The sequence below is a fragment of the Chanodichthys erythropterus genome, chromosome 3 (genome assembly GCF_024489055.1).
Source record: "Chanodichthys erythropterus isolate Z2021 chromosome 3, ASM2448905v1, whole genome shotgun sequence".
In the NCBI taxonomy this organism is placed as follows: Eukaryota; Metazoa; Chordata; class Actinopteri; order Cypriniformes; family Xenocyprididae; genus Chanodichthys; species Chanodichthys erythropterus.
In genome coordinates this window covers 545,605-566,251 of record NC_090223.1, presented here as the reverse complement: position 1 = coordinate 566,251, position 20,647 = coordinate 545,605, and the positions used below count along the sequence as shown (strand labels likewise).

Below are 20,647 nucleotides of genomic sequence, written 5' to 3'. Positions count from 1 at the left end.
GGAGGTTCAACCAACTCTGAGTTGAAACTTGAACTCTGAGTTGACTTACTGTGAGATGAGTTTTCAGTTTCAGAACAGCTGAATTGAGTTAGTTCAGTCGACTCAGAGTAGGTTGACTCGGAGTTAAGCGATTGCACCTCGACTATGAAAAGCCATCATCAATGGAGCTCCAATATTACGATTCACCATGGCAACAGCACACGACAAAAGGACATCCGCATACTTCAGTGTCAATGCAAGTTTAATTCCTATCACTGTTATCAAAGGTGAAAACTGGTAGAATGTTAAGTTATTGAACTAATATTTATTTTCATGGTATCCCACATGCAAAAAGAGAAGAAGAAAAATATGATGCAGAATGCAATAATAAGAGTGTAAATGATTTTATCATTATTAAACGTCTGCGAGAACGCTCTGAAACACACACACACACACACACACACACATACACACATTCGGTGGGCAGTATTACTTTTGGTTCACGTAGTGTAATTCACAGAATTCCTAAAATAACAATGTAGACTGACATTTTTCTGATGTCTGAACTCCTTTAGTAAGGGATTATGAATATATTAATAGACGGTTCAATATGTTACACTCGTTAGGCAATTTACTTCCACTTTTAGAAAATTTTCTTCATTTTTATTGAAAATAAATGCCTTTCTGATGTGATATGTGATGGGAAAAGGGAAAATACAGGCTCGGCAAAAGGCAGATTCGAACCCAGTCAATCACATTACAAGTTAATTGTCCACGGAGCTACTGTAAATTTGCACTTAGTAATACCCAGGAGAAAAAAATATATACTTGAGTGCATTAAAAAAAATACTTAAATACAAGCAAGTACATTTGTAGTACATTCTTTATTTTGGTGCTAAATAAAAGTGTCAAAGTTATACACTATAAATACACTAATTCAATGTATATTTGTACTTCAGTAGTACTTCACTGCACTTGGAAAAGTATACTAAATACCACTACTACTTAAATTGATTTTTAGTGCAATGAAATAAAAATATACAGAGGAGTTTTATTAATGTATTTGTTAAAAGTGTGCTTTCAATGCTTCTTTCAATGCAATCTAGTAGACTTTTATGTAGTAATCCTACCCTAGTGAAAAAAAAGTATACTTTATTGTATTTGAAATATATTCCCATTTTCTATAGTACATTGCGAATATACTAACAAAAAATGTACTATCTTTAAATATATAAAAAGTATATTAGTATCATAATTTCACAATACAACTTTTAACACACTTTAAAATAATTGTATTTTAGTATATTTTCTAAAAAATATATTTTAGAAAAAATATACTTGAAGTGTAAGTTCAGTTTATTCTTTAAAAATGTATTTATTTGCACTTTATAAACATATATTTGAGGTATATTTTAACTGTATATTTTAATCTGAAAATGATCATTGTAACAATGCACTGAAAGTATATTAAAAAATACATTATTTAATATCCTGAAGTTGTAGTGTATCTAATGTTAAATTTGAGTATATTTTTTAAGTTTACTTATTCATCCTTAGAATTCTTTATATTACTTGTGCTATTTATTTCAGTATGAATGCATTACAAGCATTACATGCATTATTTTTTTACAGTCTATGATTACAAGCCCATTTAGTATATGCAGTGTAGCCTATACAATTTCCAAATATGTGTAAATGTTTATTAAGTTTACACTGGCAGAATCATTTTACAATCGTACACACAAATCTATATTAAACAACACACCAGCAGCACAAGTAATGCGAAAAAATATGTCGAGTGGTTAAACTTATCGGAATTCAAATGTCTCTTCAGCTTGGTCTGTGACCAATCAGATTTTGTTGCTCACTGCCTTCAGCCAATCAGAGCTGCTGACATCACGGTCGTCGTCTCTGAATCCCCTCGCTCAGCCACTCAGGTGAAGTATAATGTCGCAATGTATAATTTGTTGAATAAAACACTGAAAGCGCAATACATCGCTCAATCTTGGGGATTCTGACCAGTTCAATCAAGTGACATCGCAGACTGACAGATGACGACAACCGGCTAGGAATTTAATGTCCTACACGATCCTGAAAGAACCGGAGAAAGGTGCTGCTATTGGGAGGTGAGTTGTAGTCGACCAATTAAAGGTACAATATGTAATATATTCGCAGTAAAATATCCAAAAACCACTAGGCTAGTGTTATATATTTTGTCCAGCTGATTACTAACAATATCTCTAATGTTTTCAGCTACTTGTAAATCATGAGAAAATTCCCATTCTAAACAGTGACACGGGGCAGTGCAGTCGCCTGTCAATGACGTCAGTTACCCTTTGTTACCGCCTTTACTGACGTAGAAACCACATGACAACAGTGTCGTGGACTAAAGCGGAAGCGGCGCCGGCGATTGTGTCATAATAAAAGTCCCGCTGCTCGTGAGGCGTGTGTTGATCAATCGCTCCAGCTCCTCGTTCAGCTCCACAACACTCGCTCCTGCTCTGCTTCATACTACAGTAACGTTAATAATCGCATCCATGAACATGTTTTCTTCCCAAGTCCTATTGCACTGTCTGTTGAGGTGGAGACCACATGTCCCAAGATTCCACACTCAAACTTGCCGTCATCAAGCTACGCCTTTGTTTTGAATAGGCCTCTAGCGACCTCTAGCGGACAAAATTATCACATACTGCACCTTTAACAAACTTTATTTTATTTTCTTTAACAAACGGACAGCGATATTTTGGCTTGATATCTCCTTTTTGAGTTTGTGTGTGGTGGTTTATGGCACATGTTTGTATGTAGCACCAAAACATTCATATGATCGGTCAAATCAGCCTGTATTCTGTACGATATTAATTCATAAAGTGATTTATGTACCGAAAACAATATCGACATGCCATTCTGATACAGTTCCCTGCTGCTAATCCTCATTTACTGTTCAACAACAGTATTGGTTCAATGTAGGATTCAGACAGACTATTGTAAACGTGAATAAAGAGTTGAACATGCTGTCTTATATCTTTGGTATATTCTGTCAACAGATGCTGTTCTTCACGCCATCAGACACAATGAGAAGCTCATCAGAAAATGGAATATAATGTGTAATTTGTATTTGTGTATAGAGGGTCACCATGGTCCAATATTTTTTTTTCTTAAATGAAAAACATGGTAAGTTTTGCTGAATCTAAATTTAAATAAAAACTTTTGGATTTGTCAATGAAATATGTCTCTTCATTAGTGATGTTGTTACATTTTATTTAATTTAGTGGCCTTGAAAACAAATGCATTCAACTTTGGGAAAATGTGTTAAACTGTATTTAAATAGTAGCACAACTGTATTGTGTGAGATTATGTAATTCAAAGTACAGTAGTCAACATTTGAAGTGGATCAAAAAAGTTAGGACAGCTTTGATTAAAGTTTTTGATCCGCTTCAGATGTTGACTATATTATACAAAGTATAAGTAATAACAAAGTGTGTTCTGAAGACACTCGTAATTATTTTGTAATGTACTTAAATCACAAATAAAGTGTACTTATAACACAAAGTGTACTCATAACAGAAATAAAGTATACTTAAAACACAACTAAAAGTATACTTATAACAGAAATAAAGTATACTTATAATACAACGTATATTATAACAAAAATATACTTATAACAGAAATAAAATATACTTATAACACAAATTAAGTACACTTTAATATCACTAATCAAGCATGTAATTAGTCCCTACACAGATATACTTAAAGTGTACTAAGTATACTTGAAGTTGTTCCAATTTAGTACACATAAGTATACTAAATATTCTTAAAGTTGTATTTTAATACTACTTAATTTCAACTTAAATATACTTAGTACAAAATTACTTGTTTCAAAATAGCACACTTTAAATGAACTAATCATTAACACACTTGAAATATACTAATAATTAGTCTTGCTGCAAGTATACTTAGCATAGTTTTTTTTCACTAGGGATGGCTAGGAACTATACTATCATTCCAGTGTAATAATCATGGAACTTTGCTGCTGTACCTTGGGTGCACCATGGCGCAATGATATTCAGTCTTACGATGTAACTACAGAAGAGTCAGAAGAGTGAATGGATTCGAAAACAGAAAAACTCAACTGTTTACTCTAGGAGAGTTGGAAAATGAGCCTATTTTCAAAAAAACATGGAGTGTTCCTTTAAGTAGTAGTGGTATTTCATATACTTTTCCAAGTGCAGTGAAGTACTACTGAAGTACAAATATACTTTGAATTAATGTATAATATATAACTTTGACACTTTTATTAGCTACTTTTTTTTCACATGGGTCCACACTGGTGTGTTGATTGACAGCCCACACAGATTAATCCGCGCTGAGGAGCCGTGCCGAAGCCCAACCCACGTAAAGATGATAATTCCACAAATCGCTTCAATTGCAGGTTTCAAAAAGAGATAATATTTTGTTTTTGTTTTGTTCTTGGTGTTTAATAAAATTAAATAAATAAATAAAATAAATATATATGGCAACAAAGAGGCAAAACTTGCAGACTGCAGCTTTAATTATTCACTACACTTATATAAATGTGAGGCATATAAAAGAAAAATAAATCAGCTTGTTAAAAAATTATGGAAATAGATATGGAAATTATTGCCATAACAGTTAAGACTATATTTCAGAATGCAAGAAACAGTTAAGGGTGTATGATAGGCCTATTCTGCTGATATATTTGAGAGATACAGATTTAATTAGAAAGATTGTGTTTTTTTGTTTTGTTTTTTATTATTATTTATTTAATTAATTTATTTGTTTCGTTCATCGAAGCTTCACACTCCATTCCAGTAGGTGGCGGAAATACACCTTAAGCTGGTTTGCAAACCGCTATAAAACACAAAGAAGAAGAAACGTGTGACATCACTGATTTCACACACACAAGGAAATAGGAAATGACAAACCTCGACATGCAGGTAGCACTTTTAATTTAAAGGCACTCTTTGTGGAGCCCTGGCTAATATATATATGATATATAACACAAAATAACACGTAAAGTGTAATTATGAGTGTAAATTAATAACTCTATGAGCTGCAGAAATAGTTAGTTTCACTTTCGTTTTTGTCAGAGAGTAAGCCTCTCAAAAACACAACTATGTCTAAAAGTTATATAATGTAGCGAAAATTATAAAACATTCAGTTTCTGCGTATATAATGTGCAAAATATGTTATTGCAGTCATTTTGTATTAAGTGTAAAGGTAAAGTAGCCTATTCACTAGTGTTGTATTAATTATGATTAAAAGATTGCTGCTTGATTTCTTAACTGCTCTCTTTTTGTGATTAATTCAAATGTTAAGTTATAATATATCTTTGAGCATATGAGTTTATTATACAGTAGATGCTCACATACACACAAACACCCCAAAACAATCAGTTTTTATTGATTTATGTGAGTTTTGTGAGAAAACCAACTATCATAGAGAGAATATTTAAACAACAGCATATTAACATATTAGCATAATTGTTGCACTCAGTATGGTTAAAAGCTCATTAGTGTGTGTTAATGGAATAAAATCAGTGTAATTTCTCACAGGATGATGGAGAGCAGACGTCAGGAGTCGGAGACGATGATGGACTGAAGACTGAAGAAAGAACAGGATATCATCATGTCCAGCAGAGAGAGCAGAGGTCAGAGTTTATGGATGTTATTAAGAGTTAAATCAACATCAGTAATATTAGTCAGTGCTCTCTTTAACACAATGGCTTAAACAGAAAATAACAGATAGATTAAAGTTTGGTTAGTACAGCTGATATCGGTCTTTGTCCTTTCATAAGATGATCGATGATTTGTCTACTTTTTAATGAAGAAGTTTCACTCAATTAAATTGTTAAAAACAAACTCCTCAGCACACATGTACCGAATGAAGAGCTGCTACTGATAATGCTGATGATGATGTTTCAATATCTTATTATACTCCTTTAACTGGTTAGAGCTATTACCTGTCAAATCCTTGCACGTCCCTGTTTGTCACTTTGGATGAAAGCGTCTGCTAAATACAGAAATGTAAATGTAATGTACTGTGATTACTGCAGAAACATCAGTCTGCTTTAGGAGTCAATTCATCTGATCTGATCTTTGTTTTATCATCTGTTCTCATTCTCGTGTTTTGTAGATGTTGTTCGCAGTTCTTCTCGCAGGAGAAGAAAAAGCAAATCCAAAAGCCCCCCCTTCAGTAAGTCTTTACTCAGATGAACACTGATTAACCTTGATGAACAACGTGACTATTATGGGCTGTTTTGGTCACTCCTAAACTGTCCCAAACTCTCAAATTCAGACCTTGAAAGCAGCTCATGCTGGTTTCTGCTGGTGATGTTTGGGGTGCATTGAAATTTTTCAGTACATTTGATGTGTGTGTGTTTCAGTGAGTGATCTGAGGATTGTTCTTCTGGGGAAGAGCATGTCAGAAAACAGTGGAGTGGGAAACTTCCTGTTGGGACGAGCAGCGTTTGACGGTGAAGCTCCTCCAGATGTTGTAGAGAGAGTCGGAGGAAGATTGAAGGACAGACACGTGATGGTCATCAACAGTCCTCAGCTGCTCCAGACAAACATCTCAGATCATCAGATCACACAGACAGTGAGAGAGTGTGTGTCTCTGTCTGATCCAGGACCTCATGTGATCGTTCTGCTCCTCAAACATGATCAGTGTTCAGCAGAAGATCAGGAGTGTGTGGAGAAGGTGCTGGACTCTTTCTCTGAGCGGGTTTATCAACACACCATGGTGCTCACCACACAAGAGCCCACTGAAACCAATGACATCCTACAGAAGATCATTCAGAAGTGCTTCAACAGACACTTCAGTCTTCAGAGAAGCAGCTCTCCTGATGATCTTCTGCTGATGTTTGAGGACATTGTGAAAATGAATGATGGACGACACCTGGATTGTGCTGAAGGTTCACAGTATTTCACAATGAAGCAACAGCCCACAGAGAGACGTGAGTGTGACGATATTTGATAGTTCGTAGTGATGTATGTTTATTTTATAAATGTTCTTCTTCTTCTGTCAGTTTCAGAGGGTGTGAAGCTGAATCTGGTTGTGTGTGAGAAGGATGAGATGTTAATAAATGTTTTTAAATGTTCTTCATCTATCAGTTTCAGAGGGTGTGAAGCTGAATCTGGTTGTGTGTGGGAGTGATGGGACGTTAATAAAGGTTTTTAAATGTTCTTCTTCTCTCAGTTTCAGAGGGTGTGAAGCTGAATCTGGTTGTGTGTGGGAGTGACGGCACATTAAAATCCTCCATATCAGATCTGATCCTGCAGCAGACAGACAGAAGATCAGACGTGGATCTTCATGGACGTCAGATCAGTCTGGTGGATCTTCCAGCTCTGTTCAACACTCGTCTCTCAGAGGAGGAAGTGATGCGTCAGACTCTCCGCTGTGTGTCTCTCTGTCATCCTGGAGTTCATGTTTTCCTCCTCATTATTCCTGATGCTCCACTGACTGATGAAGACAAGGCAGAAATGGAGGAGATCCAGAGGATCTTCAGCTCCAGAATCAACAAACACATGATGATCCTCATAATGCAGAATTCAGAGCATCAGACAGAAGAACTCAATGAAGAAACACAGTCTGTCATTGAGAGATTTGGAGGACAACATCATTTCTTTGGTCCCAATGCACAAGTGTTCACATTGATGGAGAACATTGAGAAGATGCTGGAAGAAAACAGAGGAGAGTTTTACTCCACAGAGACATTTCTGGAGGCGCAGATGGAAAAACTGATGAAATATGAAGAGATGAAGAAGAAAATTGACTCACCAGAGACACATTTATTGTCACAAGGTAATGACCAGAAACCCAGTTTGGGTCTTAAACATTCGAGCTAGAAAAATGACAACAAGTATTTATTTATTTATTTTTTTAATTTCGGGAGATGCACTTTCAAATGATCTATCCAATCATCATGTCATTCCAATACAGGGGTTGTACTCTGGGTTCGGGCCAAATACTGAGTTCAGAGCCATCTCCTTGGACGCCAAATGCGCAAACTTTTTACTTTTTACTATCTGACTTATTTGTAAGTGTGAACTCGTGAAACAGTTAAGGTGAAATTCAGAACCTTCTAAAAAATGCATCAGAATTATTCTGACATAATGCAGTAAGTTGCCCGTGAGTATGGTTTTCCTTAGTTACACATCATCACACATTTTTGTTTGTATGCTTGTGTAAGATAAGAATCTGCTTTGGTGCGTATGACTCTCGAGGGAGCTGGATGCGCGCATTCATGGTAAAATTAGGCCTATTTGTACTTGTTCCTGTGTGGAGGGACTGTGTGACAGCTGGTGCTGCATCCTCTTTGAAGGCTTCCACCTTGCCATTAGGAGTAGAGCGAGCACATTCAGCTCCTGAGGGAGCACCTTTGATCGTGAGGTGGCAGGTCATTAGATCCAAGGCATATGTTATCAAATGTGTCTGCCTCCTCTGCTTTACTACCTTGTGGCTCATGGCTCGGCATATGTGGCAACAAGACTGCATCTGCCCAATCTCCTCTAAGCAGGGCTGATTTAGGTGTCGGGGATACTAGGCCTGCCTATTGAATGGTATTATCTCCTTAGGCAGTCCTAAAAACAGAAGGTGCATAAGCCGTGGATCTAGCCATATGTGCTCCAAAGCAGATGGCCAGTACGTCGGCTGTTCACTAGTTGCTGTTGTTGCCATGGAGCGGCATCTGTGAAAAGGAGAATGAGAAAGCCTTTCTCCTGATGCTCTGATATCGCATTCTGGCCTCTTCAGACTGTCGGTGAGGCGATTTGTAGAGTAGTTACAGAGGTGTGATCTCATTTAGCAGCTTCCAGGAGATATGTCCCTCTATGATGGACCATGAGGGTTGAAGGAGTATTTTGCAGAGAGTGAGGAAACATAGCACTGCAGGAGTCTGCTATTTTATCTGGTGCAGAGCAATGCTGTGGTTCAGCATGCTCCTCTGGAGCTTAGGTCCAGGGAGAATGACTGCTGAAGGCTCTGGTCATGGTGAGATGATGCAAATGAGTGCCTTTGCCAAACTCAGGATATGAGCTTGGTAAAGGAGAGTTATGAGCAGGACACCTAAGTGTTCCATTCTTTTATTTGCTGCTCTCCCCAATTCATTATTGGGGGTTTAAGTAGGGCCTAAGCTCCTCTGCGACATCCTTGGGCTATACTGCAATATGTCCCTTTGTCTCATTTACCTCCCTCTCTGATTATTTTTTATTTTTTTGCATTTGGGAAATATGCTCCCCCATTGGATGGGTGGTAATACTGAAGCTCTCCACTCCTTATTCTTGATTTTTCTCCGTACTCTGTCTGGAAATTCTGATTGTTGAGGTTTTTAGGACCTTGCATGCTCCATGCACTGGTGATGCATACCAGAGCATAACTGAGGCTATGTTGTGTTTCCCCCGTACAGCTCTGCTCTTGGGGCTATAAGCTGAGGCCTGACCTGCAGAGATGGGGAGTAAGGTTTTTTCCCTAGCACCTGTGCATACTGGACAGCAACATAGTGTGGCCCATATCCAGGCAACATCGGGTTGATCTGGGCCAACACTATATTGCTGTTAGGGGGGGGATTAGTGCCGCTATAGCAGGGGTTTTCAAACCTGTCCTGGAGGATCCCCACCACTCCACGTTTTGTATGTCTCCCTCATCTAACACACCTAATTCAACTCATCAGCTCATTAGTAGAGACTGCAAGACATGAGATGGGTGTAAATTTTTGCTCAAGTCACATTGGATGTGCCCTTGGGGTTGTGATCTTGACTCCTGCGTAGTCCTGGAGAGTCACACAGAGCTACGTCCACTCTGTGTGTGCATATTCACAGCTTAGTGAGGCAGTATTCCTTCAGCATGGTGTAAGAACATATTGAGTTCCTCATAGCATCAACACCAAAATGCAGCATCGAAGGGAATGTTTTAGGTTGTATATATAACCCAATTCCTTGAGAAGTTATATAATATGCAAATTATACAGTGACCTTCAGTGTGGGGCTGGCAATATTACTCTAAACTATAGTACACAATTTATGTTTGTAGAATTTTAGGTTTTCAATGTTTCTTCTTTTACAGGTTCAACAGAGCACAAAGATGAAGTGAGGATTGTAATGCTGGGAAAAACTGGAGTTGGGAAGAGTGCAACAGGAAACACAATCTTAGGAAGAGACGTGTTTACAGCAGAAACATCTCAAGAGTCAGTGACTAAAAAGATTCAGAGAGAATCATCTGAAATCAACGGCCGACACGTTACTGTGATCGACACTCCAGGACTGTTTGATACTGAACTGAGTAATGAGGAGATCCAGAGAGAAATGAGACACTGCATCTCCATGATCCTGCCTGGACCACATGTGTTCATCATTGTGCTCAATTTAGGACAACGATTCACTCAAGAAGAAGCAACATCAGTGAAGATCATCCAAGAGACGTTTGGAGAGAAATCTTTAATGTTCACCATGGTGCTCTTCACCAGAGGAGATTTCCTGAAGAACAAAACTATTGAACAGTGTTTGGGAAAACCTGGATCTCCTTTGATGAAGCTGATTGAAGCGTGTGGAAACAGATTCCATGTGTTCAATAATAATCAGACTGGAGACCGAACACAGGTGTCTGATCTACTGGAGAAGATAGACAACATGGTGAGAGCGAACGGAGGGAGTTTCTACTCATGTAAGATGTTCAGAGAAATGGAAAGAGAAAAACAAGAGCAACAGATGAAGATCCTGATGGAGAAAGTTGAGAAACTGAACAAAGAAAGAGAAGAACTGATGAACAATCTAGAAGAAGAGAAAGAGAGTATGAAGAAGATGATGGAGGAAGAACGACAGAATCATGACAAAGAGAGAAAGAGAAGAGAAGAGGAACACAAAAGAGAAATAAGAGAACAAGATAAACATCAGAGAGAGATACGAGACGAGATGAGACGAGAACGAGAGACATTCAAACATGAAATAGAGGAAATGAGACAAGAAAAAGAGAATTTGAAGAAAGAAAAAGAAAAACTTCAGATCAAATATGACACTGAAACAGACAGACTGATGAACAGAATAGAGAATGAGAGGAAGAAAAGAGAAGAGGAATATAATGAGAGAGAAGAACGATACAAAACACTAATGAAAGAGAAAGAAGATCTTCAATCCAAACATGAAGAAGAAGAAAACAAGATGAAGATCCTGATGGAGAAACTGAACGGAGAAAGAGAAGAACTGATGAAGAAACATGAAGAAGAGAAAGAGACAATGAAGATGATGATGGAGGAAGAACGACAGAATCAAGACAAAGAGAGAAAGAGAAGAGAAGAAGCGTTTAATGAGAGAGAAGAACAATATAAAACACAAATGAAAGAGAAAGTAGAGAGAGAGGAAAAGATGCGTGAAGAGATGAAGAGAGAACGAGAGGAATGGGATAAACAGAAACTAGAGGAAAAGATGAGAAGAGAAGAAGAGGATGAGCAAAGAAGAGAGAAAGAACAGAAAGATTGTGATGAATTTAATCAGAGACTGAAAGAAGAGAGAGAGAGAATGAAAAGAGAGAAAGAAGATCTTCAGTCTAAACATGAAGAAGAAGAAAACAAGATGAAGATGATGATGGAGAAACTGAACAGAGAAAGAGAAGAACTGATGAAGAAACATGAAGAAGAAAAAGAGAGAATGAAGATGATGATGGAGGAAGAACGACAGAATCAAGACAAAGAGAGAAAGAGAAGAGAAAATGAATTCAAAGAAAGAGAAGAACAATTTAAAAGAGAAATAAGAGAAGAAGAGAAACATCAGAGAGAGATACGAGACGAGATGAGACGAGAACGAGAGACATTCAAACATGAAATAGAGGAAATGAGACAAGAAAAAGAGAATTTGAAGAAAGAAAATGAAAAACTGCAGATCAGATATGACACTGAAATAGGCAGACTGATGAACAGAATAGAGAATGAAAGACAGAATCATGACACTGAGAGGAAGAGAAGAGAAGAAGAGTTTAATGAGAGAGAAGAACGATATAAAACACTAATGAAAGAGAAAGAAGAGAGAGAGGAAAAGCTGTGTGAAGAGATGAAGAGAGAACGAGAGGAATGGGAGAAACAGAAACTGGAGGAAAAGACGAGAAGAGAAGAAGATGGGAAAAGAAGAGAGAAAGAAAACCAGATGAGTGATGAACAGATTCAGAGACTCAGGAGTGAAATGGAGGGAATAATCAGAGAGAAAGAGAGAACAGAAAGAGAGAGACGAGAACAACTAGAGGATTTAGAGAAGAGACTGACAGAAGAAAGAAACATGAGAGAACATCAACAAAAGACTTCTGAAGAAACACTGAAACTCCTTGAAGAACAGCATGAAGAAGAACTGAAGAGAAGACAAGTGGAGTGGAGAGAGGAATATGAACGAGAGAAAGAGAAGATGATGAAGAAGATCTGCTCTGAAACTGATCAGGTGAGTGTTCAGAGAAACATGAGAGAACTGATTGAACACGTCAGTATTTTCACCCAAAAGATGGTTTTAAGACAGTTCTTTATATCTTCTGCTGTAGGAAATACCAGTTCACATTTCAAAAGTTTCATTTTGACATCAATTGTAATGATCCAGTGATATTTTTGTAAGCACAAGCAGTTTGGAAACAGCCGGTGCTCCACATGGAGATCTGATCTCACCATCATCGAGTCTGTCTGTGATTTATATGAAGAAACAGATGAAACTGAGAAAGACTAAATACATAAGAACTCCACAATGTCTCCAGGATGCTTGAAGAAACCTTCCTGCAAAGCTACCTGAAAAACTATGTGCAAGTGTACTGAGGACATAAGCTGTTTTAAACGTGGAGGGTGATCAATAAAATCTATTTATGACAGTGATTTTGAAAGCATCCTCACTTTACAGCATTTGTACACAAGTGCCTAAAACTCTTCACAGTACTGAAGGTTTCTTCACGGTTCTTCTGGATTTAGTCTGTCTCAGTTTCATCTGTTTCTTCATGTACAGATGGATTTGATGATGGTCAGATCAGATCATACCAGCTGTTGTCAGACTCCTTCAAAAATCAAAAATCTCACTGGATTTTAACAGTTCATGGCAAAATGAATATTTGTAAATGTCAACTGATATTTTTCTACTGACAAACTGCAGCAAAAGATAGAAATAACGTGGTGAAAATACTAACATGTCTAAGACTTACACAGTTCTGTACGTTTATCCATTGTAACACTTTTAACTCCTCAGCAGCTCTAGCTCACATTTTTGCTTATTTGTTCATAGTTATCTGAATAAATATTTTCAATTATTTTACACTTTAAAGAGCTTGTAAACAATGTAACACGATGTGTCTGTTTTTCTTTCATCTAGTTTAAAGTCACATTAGGGAGTCAGTAATATTCTGATGAACTGAAATAACTGTTGCAATGCAGACACCCATAATGAAAATAAACACTAAAATGTGTTTGAAATACATTTATTGTGCTAACTATTCTAGAAATACATTTACATATTTATATACTTATTATAAATATCCTGCAATCGTAATTTTAGCATAATAAATTGGTATACTTAAAGTCTGGTAAACTGGAACAAGTAATTTTTAAGGCACTTTAGTTAACCAGAAATAGTGCTGAGGTCAGTTAACTTTTGTTTACTTACTGTGTGTAAATTTGTAAATTCTGTGCTGAAGTTTAACTATCGCAGATATACTTTAGGTACACTGTAAATAGCTACCATTTAAAGACTGATATTATACAGAGATCATACTATCCTTAATAATAGTGACACATTTTAGGCTTAATACTAATAAATGTGCATTTTATTCAAAATAAAGTTTAACTATAATACATATCAGTAAGTATTTAATGGATTTGTCATTTAGGTTTTTACACTAGGGTAGTCATGCAGAACTAAACTGAAGATCTGTTATGATTGAGTACAAAAGAAAAGACTGATTATCTTTATAGATTTGTTGTCAGCTTTTCCCATTATTAATATTCATGACTAAATTATTTTAAAATAAATGGATTAAATTATTGGTTTTAGTTTACTGTTTTGATGTCTTTTAAACAGGGAGAAATCAAAGTCATCATCACTGCAGAAGTCAGAGCTGAAAGAACACAGCATCTATTTCACAGACTTCAGCTTGATGGCAGGCGCCATAACAAACTGAGAGCTGCAGATGTTCTTCAGATATCTGCACTTTCATTACAGTCTCATGAATCTTGTGCTGAAGAAGAGCTGATTCACACTTTCATACAGAAACTACTGATGATGAACTACAGAGCAAGGAATATAAATGTTAAATATACAAATGAACAGGATCACACACAACAAATAGACTATAAACTATCTGAAGATGAGGGTGATATTTTTGATAAAATGTCTTTGTCAAATAAAGGAATGAGTCAATCTGATCGAATCCACCCGATGGATGTCCAGATGTCCATGTTTCATTGTGCTGATGGTTTCCTGAAGCAGCTGATGGTCACTAAACTGTCCCAGTGTCAGTACGCTCTGCCTCTGCTTATTCCTGATCCATTCACACAACAGATTGAGTTTCCTCTCTGGACATTCAGACAAATCCACAAGAGCTGGAAGATCAGAAACACCAACAACGAGATCATCAGTCAAACCCAGCCGATCTACAAGATACAAACTCCAATGGTGTTTTTCTTCAGGTTTGGCTCTGTGTCTTCATCCAAGTCTCAGCTGATGAACAGTCTGATCAATGAGAAACACAACACGTTCTTACACAGATACTGCCCAGGCAGCAGCAGAACCAGAGTCCTGATGGATGGAGTGGTGGAGATCGCCTGGTTCTGCCCCTCTGGGAAAAACACGGATAAATTCAGTGATTGTGTTTCGTTCTGTAATCTACACGGTGATGCAGGAGACCATGAGAAACAGCTGCAGATCCTCACTGAAATGAGCTCAGTCAATGTTGTTCTTCTGCCACAACTGGACAGGAATGACAGACATGCAGAAATAATTAAAAACTTGTTCAAAATCAGAAAGCCACTTATTTGTGTTTTTACTGAGGATGAATCTACTGTAACTCAGACACGGAGAGGAAAATACAAGATTGGTCTGAAAGACAGAAATCAGTCAGATGTATCTGAAGAACTCAGAAGAGCTATAAATAATTGTCTCTCAGAATCATCTTCCACTTTCAGACTTGAAGATGTGTCCAAACACTCAGACATCAGAGTAGATGAGGAAGATGATGAAGACTGCAGGAGAGGAAGAGCAGCAGCACAGCAGATGATGAGTTTACTGGAGAAGAAAGATCTGACAGAAATCAAAGAATCATTTCTGCCACATCAGGGGAAACTGTGGCATCAGTGGAGTCAGAAGAACAGAGAACTACATCAACCTCAAGGAGATGAATTAGAAATGGGCATCTTCAGAAAATATGCAAAGATGAAGAAAATCCGTCAACAGCAGCATGAATCTGACATCAGTGAGTTTATGAAGATCTTCATTGGACAAATTAATTCAGATACTGCAAATAAGACGTTTTTCCTCAAATGGATCAGAATCCTCCTGGATGAATATACATCAGCTGATCTTTCTGCTCTACATCACAAATATGATGAAAAGTGGTCGGCAGTTATAAAACTGAAAGGGGAACATGACAAATCTGAACAACTCAAATCTGAACAAACTGAACTTGAGAGAATATCTGAGGATCTTCAAGCTGCAACCTTTGGTCTGGAGCACATCATGAGGGAGATCGGTCAGATCTATGAATCATGTTCATCTGTGAAGAAGAACAAGAAAGGCCTGGAGTTTGATTTCTCTTCTCTCCCGAGTCTTGCAGCACAGATGATGATCTCTGGATTTCCTCTGGAGCTGATGGATGGAGATGCTGCTCATGTTCCTCTGGTCTGGATCTCTGCTGTTCTAGATCAACTCATCCAGAAACTGGGAGACCAGAGAGTCTTTGTGCTGTCAGTTTTAGGGATCCAGAGCTCTGGGAAATCCACCATGCTGAATGCCATGTTTGGACTCGAGTTTGCCGTCAGCGCTGGCAGGAGAACCAGAGGAGCTTTCATGCAGCTGGTCAAAGTGTCAGACGAGATGAAAACACAGATGAACTTTGACTATATTCTGGTTGTTGATACTGAGGGTCTTCGAGCTGTAGAACTGACTGGAGGATCAACAAGAGATCATGACAATGAATTGGCCACATTTGTTGTTGGCCTTGGAAATCTGACACTGATCAACATCTTTGGAGAAAACCCATCTGAGATGCAGGACATTCTTCAGATCGTTGTTCGGGCTTTCCTGAGGATAAGGAAGGTCAGACTGAATCCCAGCTGTGTGTTTGTGCATCAGAACGTTTCAGACGTCACAGCTGGAGAGAGAAACATGGAGGGAAGGAGACGACTGCAGGAGAAACTGGATGAGATGACAAAACTCGCTGCTAAAGATGAAGTCTGTGATGTTGAATGTTTCAGTGACGTCATTAGATTTGATGTTCAGAAAGATGTGAAGTATTTTGCTCAACTCTGGGAGGGAAACCCACCCATGGCACCACCAAACCCAAAGTACTGTGAGAATATTCAACAACTGAAGGAAACTATTGTGTCTCATGCCTCAAAATCACATGGAATGATGCTGAAAAATCTAAAAGATCGTATTAAAGATCTCTGGGAGGCTTTACTGAATGAACGATTCGTCTTCAGCTTCAGCAACTCTCTGGAGATTTCAGCCTACAGGAAACTGGAGAGAGAATACTGCAAGTGGTCCTGGAGTCTTCACAGAGCCATGATGGAAACTGAGAACAAACTTCACAACAAAATAGAAAATGAAGCAATTCATAAGATTGACAAAACTGATCTTCAAAGAGAACTGAAGAAGACAAGTGAAGAAGTTGAAAAATCAATGTCAGAATTCTTTGAGAATGACAGAGATAAATATATACTGATTCAGAGGAAAACATCATTTGAGATCAAAATCAAAGAGTTTCAGGAAAACATTGTGAGAGAAACAAAGATTAAATTAAATGAGGTTCTTCAGCAGCGAGACCTGAAGAAAAAGATTGATGCTCAGAGGAAACATTATGAAAACACTCTCATTGAAAAGAGCATAGAACTCGCCTTAAAACTCAAAGACAAAACAAATGATAAAGTAAGGCTGAAAAAAGAGTTTGATTTGTTCTGGGAACAGAATGTGAAGAAGATCATCAGAGACACTCCTGCAATAAAAGACATTGATGTAATGAGAGATGTGAGAGAGTTCCTCAGTGAAGCCTATGGAAGTGTGTCTGTAGATCACTGGAGGGGGAGCAGAGATATTTTCACTGTGAGGAGTTATTCTGAATATGTACAGTTAAAATTAATTAGTAAAGTTAAAGTGATGTTTGGTTATATTTTATCTCCAGAGGATGAAGCCCAAATCAGATCATTAGTCACAGATGTTTCTCATCAGACAGACAGAATGATTCAGTCATTTAACATTTCAAAGAAGGGCTACAACATCAGCTACATTCAACAACTCACATATTACATCAAGACAAGAGTAACAGAACATGAGGAAGAACAAGTGAAATATGAGTTCAAGAATGAATTCTTCATGGATTTGGTTCTTTCCATCTTTAACAGATCAAACAAGATGATCACTGACCAACACAGACTGTTCAGAGAAGACAATGATCCTGTAATATATGTTGAGAAGAAGAGAGAAGAGTACTATAATATTTTCCAGAAATACTGTCATGGAGCAACACCAACCATGATTTTTGGTGAGATCATCTGTCAGAAACTTAAAGAGTCCATTGAACAGAGCATCTACAAGAAGACTGCCAGAGATCTGGCAGATGAAATGAAATCAAACTGTGAATCAATGAATGGAAACAGATCAAACCTGGAGAAACACATCCTGAAGACACTGGCAGAAGAGGAGGATTTTGACAAATACATGGACTACATTGATAATCCCAGAGATCACTACAAGAGTTTCATCAGAGATGAAGTCAGTCGGTACATCTCTGATAAGTTCAGTGTCAGTGTTTTACCCAAGATGAAGGAGAACATTAAACTCCTGCAGCAGAAGATCATGAAAGCAGCACATGAATCTACTGAACATGTTCAAAAGAACAGAGGAGATGTTGGTTTGTGGTTGAAGAGTTTCACACAGCAGATCTCAGATGAGCTGATCTTCTCTGAAAAAGACCTCAGTGGAGTCAATCATGATGATGTTGATGTGAAACTCCTAGAAGATGTGATGAGACAAGAACTTCCAGCTATAATGTCTGAGATCAGCAGTAGATTCAACACTGAGACATTTCCAGTAAAGCTGGACTATAAATTCAGACCAGATGAGCTTCTGATTGAGCACATCTGTCAGTGGTGTTGGGTTCAGTGTCCGTTCTGTAAATACCATTATGGACTTCGCTGGGTTCGTTTCCATCGACATGGACTCTGTGGGTTCTATTAAGAAGTTCTAAATCTTTTAACTCATTCGGTCAGACATTTCCATATAGAGACTACAGAAGAGCAGGAGGAGTGTGCAGATTCCAGAAAGATCTGGAAAAATACTACAGTAAAAAATTTCAGGGGAGTGGTGAGATACCATGTGAATGGATGTGTTACACAAAACATGAAGCTATTGAGAGTTTGGATCGATACATGTAATGGAGCAGATGAAGAATGCGACTCTTGCGTCTCCTCTCAGATTCAGATCACAGTCAGAAATGAGTTTCTCTGACATTCATCAGTGAATCTGAGCTCATCTAAACCTCAGAAGATCAGAGCTTCATCAAATACACCAGAAGAGATTCAGTTCCTCATACAAGTGTCTGTCAGATGATCAAATCAACATATTTCTGAACATATGCCTCATTGATAAAGCTCAAAATGATTGATGTATATTATAGTTTATTACTAATCAAAACAGCTTAATCTCTATCATGAACTGAAAAAGATCTGTGATAAGGACATTAATGACAGACTGTTGATGAAATATGATTGAAGTGTGTGTTTGTTAAAGCTTAGTGATGGAATCAGACGATGGAGGAAAGTGTGAGAAATAAACAGATGTGTGAATCAAATCTCTCAGACCTGTCAATCTGATTCATATGATTCACTCCACACAAATACTGTCAACATCATGAATTTATTGACCTTGTCAAGTGTCCTTTCACACTTGTGTAATATTTACTTGTATTATGAGAAACTTTGATTTGACTTTAGAAACCTGAAGATCTCTATAGCAGATTTTCATTCTCTGACAGTATTTCAGTCTTTAAACAAATTCATCACTTAAACATTGATCAAACATCACTAATAATGTTTATTTCACAATACTGTGATCAAAATGTCTAAATGTGGTGAGTGTGGACAGGATCTGAACTCAAACTCTCACTGATGATCTTTGTCAGTTCATATTTGTCTCATTCTCTGTTCAGTGTCACAAGAGTTCATCAGGATCATTTCACACTGATATGGAAGCCTGTTTCCGCCACTAAATAAAAAAATTAAAACAGTAATTGCAATTTTTTATCTCAGAATTCTAACTTCTTTTCTCACAATTATGTGATATAAAGTCAGAATTTTGAGATATAATCTCGCAATTGTATGGAGACCCATAATCTGCCACATAAGAAAAAAAATAATAATTATGAGATAAAAAATCTAAATTATGACATACCAAGTCGAAATTATGACTTTAAATGTTCTAATTATGAGATAAAAAATTGAAATTATGACATGTCAAAATTTTGACATACTATGTTGAAATTATGAGATTAAAAAATCAAAATTACAACATAACTAAATCGAAATTATGACTTAGTGTCACAGTCACCACCTGTCTCACCTTCCCTGGACTCCACTTCCCAGCATCCCTCCTGATCCACACCTGCACCCAGTCAGCACATCATCTGCACTTCCTTTAAACAACACTCAGTTGTTTTCATTCAGAAACTGAAACGAGTAGAGTCTCCATCTCACCTCAGCATTACACAACCAGCAGAAAGAGAGCAGCTGGAATAAAGATAAGCAGTGTGTGATATTTAGCGTTATCTTTGTGTGCTTATGTTGATGTTTATATATATGTTAGGGTGACCAGACGTCCCCGTTTTCCGTGGACAGTCCCGGTTTTTGGTGCTCCGTCCCCGACTGGAGCTGTCCCCGGAAATGTCCCCGTTTTATATCTCGTTCAAAATAATCCGCAAATACATTGCAAAAAAGTCTGGCCATTATACAGCATAGAGGTTTCTTAATAGTGCTGTCAAAATATATTTTTTTCTAAACATATCTCTCTATTGAAATATGTGAAACAGTTCAATACCGCTTACATACACCGGCAGTGAGTACACGCACACCGCAACCCAGTCTCATATGAAAACGTATCCTGACTACGTTGGTCCAAAGTGCAAAACGTAGAGGGGTTACAATAATGGCCCTTAAATTGTATGACTGTTACATTTTTTTTTTTTTGCCTATTGTTTTGCGTCCAAGTCACGTGACTTTAGAGAGCCCGGTGTTACAATATATTCGGTTCCTGAAATATTCTGTTCCACTGGGTGGCGCTTACGCGAATATTCATGATATCCTCCTTTTGTGGGCGTGTCCTTGAGACAACGCGCAAGCGAATGGAACTGAAAATATTAGTAGACGCTTCTCAAATCGCATCGGTTTAATGGATTATTTCGAAAAGGTAATAAAATATTCAGTGTTAATCAACAG

The 20,647-nt window shown here is 37.5% G+C and overlaps 1 protein-coding gene across 2 annotated transcripts; it reads left to right on the top strand.

Annotated features, from left to right (window-relative positions):
* Positions 1-4,893: 4,893 nt before the first annotated feature.
* LOC137014834 (interferon-induced very large GTPase 1-like) lies at positions 4,894-19,015 on the top strand. Of its 2 annotated transcripts, XM_067379347.1 has the most exons (7): positions 4,894-4,934; positions 5,553-5,647; positions 6,133-6,192; positions 6,383-6,952; positions 7,195-7,800; positions 10,060-12,413; positions 14,025-19,015. In XM_067379347.1, the coding sequence occupies exons 2-7, from the start codon at positions 5,626-5,628 to the stop codon at positions 18,393-18,395; spliced, it is 7,983 nt and encodes a 2,660-aa protein (XP_067235448.1). In that variant the 5' UTR covers positions 4,894-4,934; positions 5,553-5,625; the 3' UTR covers positions 18,396-19,015. The 2 variants fall into 2 exon arrangements, with proteins under 2 accessions (XP_067235448.1, XP_067235451.1); XM_067379350.1 differs by lacking the exons at positions 4,894-4,934; positions 6,133-6,192; positions 6,383-6,952; positions 7,195-7,800 and having other exon boundaries at positions 5,564-5,647.
* Positions 19,016-20,647: the final 1,632 nt, after the last annotated feature.